The 11,339-nt window shown below is 38.2% G+C and overlaps 1 protein-coding gene across 1 annotated transcript; it reads left to right on the top strand.

Moving 5' to 3' along the window:
* Window positions 1-4,844: 4,844 nt before the first annotated feature.
* Window positions 4,845-11,339, top strand: LOC144437549 (uncharacterized). The gene is made up of 3 exons (XM_078126506.1): window positions 4,845-5,736; window positions 8,133-8,907; window positions 9,340-11,339. The coding sequence occupies exons 1-3, from the start codon at window positions 5,631-5,633 to the stop codon at window positions 9,611-9,613; spliced, it is 1,155 nt and encodes a 384-aa protein (XP_077982632.1). The 5' UTR covers window positions 4,845-5,630; the 3' UTR covers window positions 9,614-11,339.

Here is an 11,339-nt window from a genome sequence, read left to right on the forward strand (position 1 = left end):
TTTGTCTATTATAGACCCTCTAAGTTTAGTATTTAAACACACTTAAAAAGTCATTCTACCGTTTGTATCTATAGGTCTTCATATACAGACCTAGTAAAACAATTCATACAATAACAGATTTGATGAAGAGTGCTACTGTATGATAGTTGACAGACTATACAATAACTCGGCAAATTATTACAAAAGGCGGTCATCATAATTATTACCATAGAGTTAGCTGTCTTAAAATCCATAGCTTGCGATCAATGCACAGTCGACAGCGTATTGCAGCTTTTTAGGCGTATATCTAAGTCCTTTTTGCAGTCCCTTTCCGTCACAGCCACTGTTGACAATTTTTAGGAATGTTAAAAAAGTAGCTAATAAATTACTCAAATAGTTTATACCAGAACATCAATATTTCGTGTAGTCTATGAATGAATTGACTCTACAAATAGTTTTATTTTAACCACGTGTTATTTAAACACTTTTGAGAGAACTACCTGCCAAAATTAAATAATATAAAATAAAAACGAAAGACTTACAATATGAAGAATATATTGTTCATGGTTCCAATAATCACTAGGACAGTACAATAGTTACTTTGGAATTGGAAACGAATGCGGCGTTTCGATCCGTCTATTTGTTAAGAAGACGACAGCTACGGAAGTCACAGTCAGCGCAGTTTAAAAAACAAGTTCATTTTTTATTCTATTGATCCTTAAGGCGACGGTCTGTAATATCAAAACACTTACACACTGAAGCGTTCAATGGCTGTAGTACGTATACTGTGCAACTAAGACAACCAACATAAATCTATTTATAGACTAACATATAATTAGCTGCAGTCTGCATCTGACTTTACATGTAATAAATTTAAAAAAAACTCGTTTACAGAAGGCGCGATTTTAGTGGCACACTGGTAACGCACGAACATTCATAATTCCATGACAATTACGATAATGGTAGGGTTACTACTAATGTATACAACACACACACACACACACACACACACACACACACACACACACACACACCCACACACACACAAATATAACAGAATAAAAAAATAACCAAGAAATAAAGCAAAAGTGACTACCGACAGGCTACACCCAGATGTAAAATCAACAATCGAAGGACGGAGTCAAGACCTAAAAACCATGAATAATATACACGTAGATGACCAAACTCACTAATTATTAGTCTGTAAGGTACGCCGTGACCGGGCGCCCTCACACATCGGCCAACCCCTCCCACCGTGTGAGAGGAGGCCGGTGAATTCGGAACGTCTTACAGTCTAACTAATTATTAGTTTTGTTTCTTTCCGGACCTCCCGTGTTCAAAACTCCAATCAAGTCAAGGCTATGAACACTGACACGTGTGCAGACAAAGAAAGGACCTTTCGTTTGTCTGTGTTCCAGACAAACACAGATTGTGTCCTGGGTGGAGAAAAATAACAAGAAATTTCTGCCAAGTTCCCTAACCCCCATTGTTCGTACTAGACTGGGAAGAGGAATTGTGGTTTTATTAGTTTTTTCCTTGTCAAGAAATTTCAACATCTTCATCTTCATATATAAGATTACATACAATTTGGCAAGCTTATTAAAAACAAATGCTTGAGTTTGGTTGGTACCGTTTTTGTTACAGTATCATAACAACACTGGGGGCGCTATAAGTTATTAAACCAGTTTCGGTAATCTTCATTCCAGTAAACCAGTAAACATATAGCCAGCTACGGTAAACATATAGCCAGCTAAACTTATATTATGAACACGTGTACTTGATGTATTTTGATATCAGTATATTTTTTCGTAATCCGTTATGTTACATGTATATATTGGTCTAGCTACGTCTAGACACTACACCAAATAACATTATCCCGTATATGGGTGTTAAACTCGTAGGTGGGCGGTCAAAGTTGAAACAATCACAGTAATCTCAACCGACGCAGGGATCGGTAGTGTGAATTTTTTAATTACAAAAACTAACATTGTAAATGTACAAAGGCGGAATAATTAATTGTTGGAAGTCTTTGACTAGTTATTATGTTCATATTATGTTGTAATTATTGGTCTTTTTTGAATAATCTCCACATGGGTCGATTTGTTGCATTCCTCCCAACTATGAAGTATCCGCTATACATTTACCATTGGCAACGAAAATCTTGCAATTTGGTTATATAATTCATTTTTATTCTGACCACTTGGTCTTCAAGGTTGACCACCATTAAATTGGCCTTTGAGACATCCACTCAACGGGCCAGTCGATAATTAGATAAAGAATCGCATCTTAGTTTTCAATTTTACCTTGAAAGCAGTCGTAATTTTAGCCACGACATCTAATAAATACGTTTTTCAGACCCAAACATCTGGACCACATATAAATTAAGGGTTTCCGCTTTGATGCTCTCTCACAGTTGGATTTGGAGTTATGGAATTCGAAGTGACTCCAGCTGGTGTGTATTTTATACACTGTCCGATAGTACATTTACTTATCCAAACAATCAAAGAAGTGAATACAATATCCCAATTATCAAATACTAGTGATTGACAAGTGATGTGAACTTTAATATGTGACATACATACTAATAGTAACTGGGTAGTGTCTTATTTTCCTTTCATTCATTCATTCATTCATTCATTCATTCATTCATTCATTCATTCATTCATTCATTCATTCATTCATTCATTCATTCATTCATTCATTCATTTACAAATGTGTCGCATTTCTAACTCTCCCTCCCTTCGTCCATCAATTCCATTTATCCACAGATCTGTCAACCCAATTATCCACCCACCCGTCATTTGATCACCAATCAGCATGTCAACCAGCCATTCCATCCAAAATTCGTCCTTCCACCAACCAACCAACCAACCAACCAACCAACCAACCAACCAACCAACCACCCAACCACCCACCCATTCATTCATTCATTCATCCATCCATTCATTCATTCATTCATTCATTCATTCATTCATTCATTCATTCATTCATTCATTCATTCATTCATTCATTCATTCATTCATTCATTCATTCATTCATTCATTTGTTCATTCATCCATCCATACATTCATTTCCCTGTCTAGTATTTACATGTATATGTCCGTCTATTGTCTATTTACATGTATCTGTCCGTCTATCGTCTATTTACATGTATCTGTCCATCTATCGTCTATTTACATGTATCTGTCCGTCTATCGTCTATTTACAACAAAAACAGGTGTCCAGTTTCCGTGTCATCGTTTTAGATCCTATTGCAACTCTAGTCGTGATAGAGGGACTGTGATCTAAATAATGATAGCGTCTGCACAACTTGGATCACCTCAGGGTCGAACCATTGACACTGGAGGATAGAGAGTAGAGGGGCCCTCCACTGTCTAGGGTACTATGTCTAGGGTCGAACTAGCCTGTTTATATCGCGATGTGTTTTTGATTCCGCCGCTGTCTTACAAACCAGTCAGAGGGACAGAGAAGGAATAACACGTCTCGAGGTATAAACAGACACTGAACATGCTGAAAGAAGTTCATCGGCCACCGTAGTCCATACGTTTTCTGTTACGTTACACGTATTCTTGATGTGATGTGATAATATTGAATGTGTCTGCTGTACAGCATATAGAACATTATTTTGACTGGTACATACACCGAGTGACCTCCCCAACAGTTTCTGTGAAAACGAGTGGGCTTTCCCTTCCAGGATAAAAATATTCATGTAGTCACTTATTGATTTATGTATTTGTTTATTACTCAGAGTTTATAATTGCATGTTGACATGAATGGATCGGTATCAACCAATTCCGTGTATAAATCACAAAAAAATAGTTAAAATTACGCTCTGTATCCTGTTGATACGTAGTTGCACCTTTTTTTTCGCTGAATTTGTTTTACAATAGTCGAGAAAGACACCTTCTATGAACAGCAAGTCTTTTACATGGCCATTTATGTCAATTTCAAAATAAACATGCGTTGGAAGAGTCGATTTGATGAGTCACTAAATTACCCCCATGGAAATAACTTCAAAACAAACCAAAACAAAACACCTGTTGCATACAAAAACCACCTGACTCAGTGATGTCTGTGTAGGCATTACTATAAAGTGTGACTAACTAACGCCCACATTTTTAAACGGCCGATATATTTTATGAATCGGAAGACTGTCTGCATGTTATTAATCACATATACATGTACTATGGGTGTGTTGAGGTCAGAAGAAATCGGAGAACTTTGAAGACATTACAAAGAGTTCAAAGGTTACAGCGGAAGTATGTCAACTGCTGATAATTTGTTGATACAGAGGCCTACATGGTCTCACATCCGTTCTAATCAATTAAAATACAATGAAGATCTTTTATGAATTATATGACCAAAGTGTTTCTGTTTCACCACAATAAATAACGGGAAGTTTGGCAACCACTGTAGTGGGAAATCTCGTTCTGCTCTCTCGCGGGGCACAACCGTAGTACTTGTATTTATACTTCGGAGGCGATTGATCGACGCACTATGTCTTAAATTAGACTGGCTGCCGACGATCCTTTGCCTTTTTCGGTATGGAATGTGCGAGCAACAGGTTATTTACTCTCCACCAAGGATCATTTATTTGGCCAATAGTGATAGTGTCACTGCGGTATGTCATCACTTCGCGTTGATGCCTGTCACCAAAGCGCACCATCCAATCACTATCGTGGTTGCCATGGGAGCGCTCATTCCCGCAGTGGAGGATGGGCGTTGTAGAAGTCGGAGTAGTTTATCTGTGGTTTTAATGATGCATTCCATCGGCGTATTATTTCAACAGTGTATGACGAGCATGGAACGATCACTGGATCAAATCAGTATTGTCTATTTTAAACAACAAATCTCTAAAATTATCACGTCTCCAAACAAAATACATTATTTTGCAATTTTATACCAATAAAGCCACACCGTGCGGCGCGTGTTGAAACCCAGATTCGTCGAGTATGACGTCATGAAAAGAGAGCGTTATATCTGGCTATTGTTTACGATACGTCCGATCAGAGTCGGATGGCACACAGCTGTCAAGAAATTGCATCAAGCAGATACATTCATTTTGTTTTTTTACGAATATGCTTGGATAATGTTTTTCTTGTGGTTAACAATTAAAACTACTTCCGATTCATGAATTGGCAATGTTCCTGTTTCGCATCAAACACATCACACCATAGGGAGGAAACCACACAGTCTGGACTCCCCCTGTTCCTGCCAAATAGCCCTTTCCCTTCTCTTGGTTGTCTGGGTCCGATCTAAACTGCTGTCATGCGTGGAAAGTAATAACTTCAACTCTTTATGCAAATCAGCTCTTCTCTCTCTCCACGCACTAATACAGAGTCGATAGGCTACAGCTTGGGCGCAGGAGGTAGATCTGGTAGATGTGTATATTGAAGTTAATTCATTCGAGTTATTGGACACGTATTTGTTGGCATATTCATAGATAACCCCGGAATACGATCGACAGATTTGGCGGAAGGTGAATATTTGAAATACCAAAGGGTATCTGTCTCGACGGGGCATCGCCGATCGAATGACACTTGTTGCTTTGCGCACTGGAAAAATAGGCAGATCCTGCTTTAGACGCCGCGTTCTTGTTTGTGTTGAGTTTTTTTCCTGAATCGAAACGGTGAACTTGGGAAGATACTACAATGCCGCGATCATTCCTTGTCCGTAGATACAAACAAGAGCACGCCCGTGTTCTGATGGAGGAGGAAGCCATATATACGAAAGAAATTGAGGAGTGTCCAAGTAACGGTAAGTGAAATGATATGTATACAAGATGGCTTCTCCTTGTACACTGTATAACAATGTAGCAAAAAACATTTGTCCATCATTATGATGGCAACATTTGACCAAATTTTAGTCAAGAAAATGTTACTTGTTTTGACACCTACAAGACTGGAAAGTCAATCTCGAAGTTCTGGAAAACACTGAAGCGTAAATTTGAAGGAGTTGGAGCGACGAGATAAAGGCGTGAAACATAAACAATGGCGTGTCTAATTGATTTTCCCCTTATCGAATATATGAGCACTAGAAATTCACCGTGTGTGTATAAAGTTGAACTTTACTGGATACAAATCCTAACATTGAATGGTGTAAAAATCTTGTGACATTCTGTCATACTTATTACAGCGGATATGATTTCATTTTGTCTGTCTTCCGTGATGTATGTTCTAAAAGTTGCCATGACGCAGGATATTACTGGCCTCAAATAATGGGGATGTGAAAACACAGTACAACTTGTGAGTTTTAAAACTTTAGTTCTGAAACAACAACCTGTTTGCCGTTTCCGGCCTAGCTTTGATAAGGACGGACATTGTTCGAAACTACATACAACTTGTTGGATTTTACTTAGGTTTCAAGTTTTGTCCTTCATCCCACCACGTAGTTTTAGGGCCTGCTGGACGGCCCACAACTGTTAGGATTACCGGACACTTTTCTCAAGGCTGCCTGACATTCCTTCAGACACTCATAAAATTCTAGTACTGACATTTTAATTGTAAACATCTTGAACAACTATCCTAAGCTTTCCCAAACCAACCAAACCTCTCCACAATAATGTCGTTGTCAGAGTTGATCGGAAAAGATGTTTGGTTTCAAAACGTATGCAGTGGAATGTTGTCTAAATGTCTTGACGCCAAAATACGAACTCCAGATGTTGATGAAATATCAAGTCTCGAGTAGAGAACAGCGTACAACGTCAGCTCAAAGCTCCATGGGATATTAACCCAGATATCGAAGATAAACGACGTATACCGTACCCTGGATAGATCAAAAATTTGCTCGCATATACATCATCGGTCATACAAGCCTCATGCACGTATTCACGAGTTCTGTGTAATGTTTCTTTGTTCATGTAATGTACTTTGGACGATTTCCAGTCTTCAAATTGACACTGGAATAGCAACCTCTAAACCTAAACCTGTGTGATTCTCTTTCTGGTTTAGAATAACGATAGGTTTTGACAACCAATGAGTCAGTGATATTATTAAGGTCAAGATTTTTTTGAGAAAACTAGAGTGAAATGTAGCTGGTCGTGGTGTTAAATTACATCCAAGCCGATTAAATCTTATGGTCTCTTAAAACGTATCACGGGTTTTAAAATCCAAAATTCCGATTCTATTTCTATGCACGATTCATACAACCTTTCAAATTAAAAAAAAACAAACGAAGTTTTTTTCCGCGTTTGCTATCTTGATATTGTGTTTTAATGAAATTCCGATATACCCCAGGGCTGTAAATATGTGTTTTGCGATATGGGTACATTCTGAATGTTTTGATAAAAGCTGTGGTCGTTTTCATTCGCTGGTTGGGGCTAGATCCAGGGATCATAGGAGATGCGGGCTATCTGTTATTCGACCCCATTCGATATATTACGTGTGTGTAGAAAGTCCTTATCAACGTGTTTGTAAACATAAAAATTGAGAATTTATGAAGCAGAAGAACGAATATAAACAAAGTAACAGACCAAACAGGTATATTGGCATGTGCGCATTTTTTGTCTGAGAGTGTGATGATAAAGAAGCATCAGGCCACCCATGGGGTCGTAGAGTTTCATCGCAACAGGTCTTCTAACATACTAGTGAGATTGTCTTGAGAAGTGACCCGTCTATACAATGACGGTTTTTTTTTCTTTTTTTACAGTAAACACTCACGGAAGTCGTCAATTTGACATTTTCTCAGAGTTTCAAAGAATTCTTCTTTGTATTTAACCACTCAGGAAGCTGACAATTTTGTCGAAATGAGTGGAATTATAACTGATGAATCTTATCGAAAATTGTTGGAGTAACATTGAAATAAATTAACTGTCCTTGGTTTAAATCCGCCCTCAATTGGTGCTCAATTGTCAAAACGACTTAAGACAACAATGTAGGCTTTCAGTTAAATTACTCATAGTTTATTTTTCTTATCTACTTTTGAAGGAGTTTATTGTTCCAGGCTGTTAGTAGTGAATTGTGTCGAACGGCATCATGTTTTCACGTAACAATGGTCGATACATAGCTCCATGAATAAATGGTGGGCGATACACAGCCGGATCTATGATTAGTGAGCAAACGAGAACTTGCAGGCGGATAGAACGAAATTTGAGATGGCAGGACATTTATACTCTTATGTTGACCTCTCTAATTGACCCTTTTCTTCTTTAACAGAACATTATCCCCACACACCGCTTGAGAACAGTGATTTTGAGAAAGAAAGACCCAGACTTGTTGATATCGAAGATGGAGTATTTCGACCCGTCAATAAAGCGCCACCACGCCGTAAACGGAGCAGAGGGAGACCCCGCTTACCACGCTTCTCGCGTCCAGTTGATAATCTGAAGGTGTTTATCCCATCAAACACGATGAAGAAAAGACGAAAGCACAGGAGGAAAAAGAATTCCAGTATTGTGCAAAAGCCTATTAGGATAGGCACGCGAAGATCAACATCCATCTATCGACGATTATCAAATGCAGAAAACGAAACCACCGCACCAGAGCCAACCCCAGCAAAAGAAGAGGACACCACAGTTGAACAAGCAGATAGTGACAATTTAGAAAACGTGTTGCATGAAATTGTACAGACAGAATCAGAAGATAAACTAGACAATGTTACCAACATTAATGAACCAGAAACTGAAGAAGTCATTAATTCCGAGACCACGACAGTGCCACCTGAAGAAGATGACGTAACCGAAGTCAAAGATGAGACGCCAGATGAAGATGATGACTATGTTTTTCCATCCCCACCCTCCCCAAAGGAGACAAAATATCGTGGGTCTGGTAACTGTCACAAGTGTCCAGAATGTGGCAAACAATACAGTACATCGAGTAATCTGGCAAGACATCGTCAAACCCATCGTAGTGTCACCGATAAGAAAGCAAAGCAGTGTCCACATTGTGACAAAATCTACGTTTCCATGCCTGCACTCAGTATGCATATCAGGTAAGGCTGTCCCCTCATTATACCGCTTGACCAACTTTGTGTATGGAATGGTTTAGTGATTGTATACATTGGAAAGCATTTCACTGAGGATGGAAAGTTTGTATTTTGTGTGAATTCATAGATGTTTTTGATACTAATCATGTTTTGTTACTGAGTTATCGGATGATGGTGATGACAACAACTGTGGTGGCGGCTGTTGTGGTAACTTGATGATGATTGATTGATTGATTGATTGATTGATGATGATGATGATGATGATGATGATGATGATGATGATAATGATGATGATGATGATGATGATGATGATGATGATGATTGATGATGATGGTGGTGGTGGTGGTGGTGGTGATGATAAAGACATCAACGATAATGATGAAACATATAGTATTTTATGATTTTAAATTTCATTTTTCTATGTTTATTTCGTTACAGAACCCATAAACTTGGATGCAAATGTCATATTTGTGGCAAATGTTTCAGTCGGCCGTGGCTTCTACAGGGTCACATCCGTACTCACACTGGCGAGAAACCATTCAACTGCCCAATGTGCAAGAAAGCCTTCGCTGATAAGTCAAACTTGAGGGCGCACATCCAAACTCACAGCAACGTCAAACCGTACGTCTGCAAACGATGCAACAAAGCGTTCGCTCTGAAAAGTTACCTGTACAAACACGAAGAATCATCATGTAACAGAGACTCGCCTTGATTTGATTTGATTCAAAACCATTCTGAACTCAAACAGTATGCAAATTTATCAAAAGAATGCTATATGAAGGATATAGACTGATATGCTATGTGGTATTTAGTGAGATATCTGTTTTCTATTTTTCCATAAAGGTTTGCACAGATTTGTGGACCATGGAATAGTAACGGCGTATCACACCAAACTACTGTATTCATGACTTCCTAATAATCATTTTTTTGAAAATGGTACTAAGTATGATATTTCATTATGGGACCAATATTATAGGGCTTCGTGTATGAACTGAGAACCCAACGTCACTGCCACAGTACACAAATTTAACGAATTTATCATCACAAGAATATTTAATGGTGTTCATTGATACTGCATTAATAATATGCTTTGTTATTTATATTGCCTAATCACTGCCAGCATGGACAAAGACGATAGTTTTCTATTTATATGTACGATTAGAAAGTATGAACAAATGAATACATGGTATATATGTTTGCACATTGTTTCATTTGGACACGGTTATGTTGGTGTTACCAACACTATTAGAATATACCATATACAATTGAGGGGGAGACCCTTCTTTGTTTTTGACCCGATATAGCCACTCCATAGTTTTGATTAAAATTCCACTTTTTATTTATAAGACAAGGAATGCCGTACTGCAAGTTCATTGGCCATAATGGCAGCAATATCGTGTGAAAGTACATGTAAGTTCATCGACCTTGCTCTTCGCCCTCACGTTTGGAGTTTACGGTCCGTCGCATCCACTTCATCATGGTTCGACATACGTTTTCGTTTACTGTCATTTTTGTTGACGCATTTCCTCGTTTGGAAACGGAATCCTTCAGCTGACCTGTATGTTATTTATATTGTGAAAGCTATGCTATGAATCGCCAACCGTTTCCTTGTAATACATGTAATAGTCACCGACCTTGATCTCTATCGTTGTGTATATTCATTCTCTGACCACCATTGTTTGGTGGTGTGTATTTATGAAACGACATGGTCATTTGATCATTATTGCCAAAACATTTCGTATTATGTTTCATTCAGCCAAAGTTTTACAAGAGAATCTGGGCGTATGGTCGACAGAAGGAATCGAGATACATGTAGAGTTGGGTCACACAAACACACACACAAACACACACACATTATACTGTAAATATATATATAATTTCTTCCGATTATTTCGTGAGAGACTGCACTGTTATATGGGGTTGTATGTGGATATACTCACATATATAAACTCAGCCCTGCAGTACACTGGGGCACGCAGTATTTCTTATATTGTTGATTTCCTTGTCTACAGGCCTAAGCTCAAAATTTAATAACGTTGTGAGTTGAATATATTTCCTCTACCTGTATCTGAAACAGTGTAGAGTGTACAACCCATTTGTACTAGCAGGACTATACTTTCACTATGAACACAACAATCTAAATTCTACGTTTCCCTGTGATGCAATACATAGATCCGGATGACATGAATATCATACATCAATGACACGTGGTAACCATAACATATGTGGACTCGGTATCACCACGTTAATTTCCTAAATTTAATTCCCCAATTCTTCTGGGTATCCTGGGTGTTTCATATTCTGATTAAGATACATTCTATCTATTATGCAGGTATGCCATAACCAGTGATTTTGAACAAATTAACAATTTCAAATAATTGTTGTTAAAAAAACTCAACCGCTTTAAATATGTTCACGTAAATTGTCAATAAATACCT

Source organism: Glandiceps talaboti, chromosome 7 (genome assembly GCF_964340395.1).
Source record: "Glandiceps talaboti chromosome 7, keGlaTala1.1, whole genome shotgun sequence".
Taxonomy (NCBI): domain Eukaryota; kingdom Metazoa; phylum Hemichordata; class Enteropneusta; family Spengelidae; genus Glandiceps; species Glandiceps talaboti.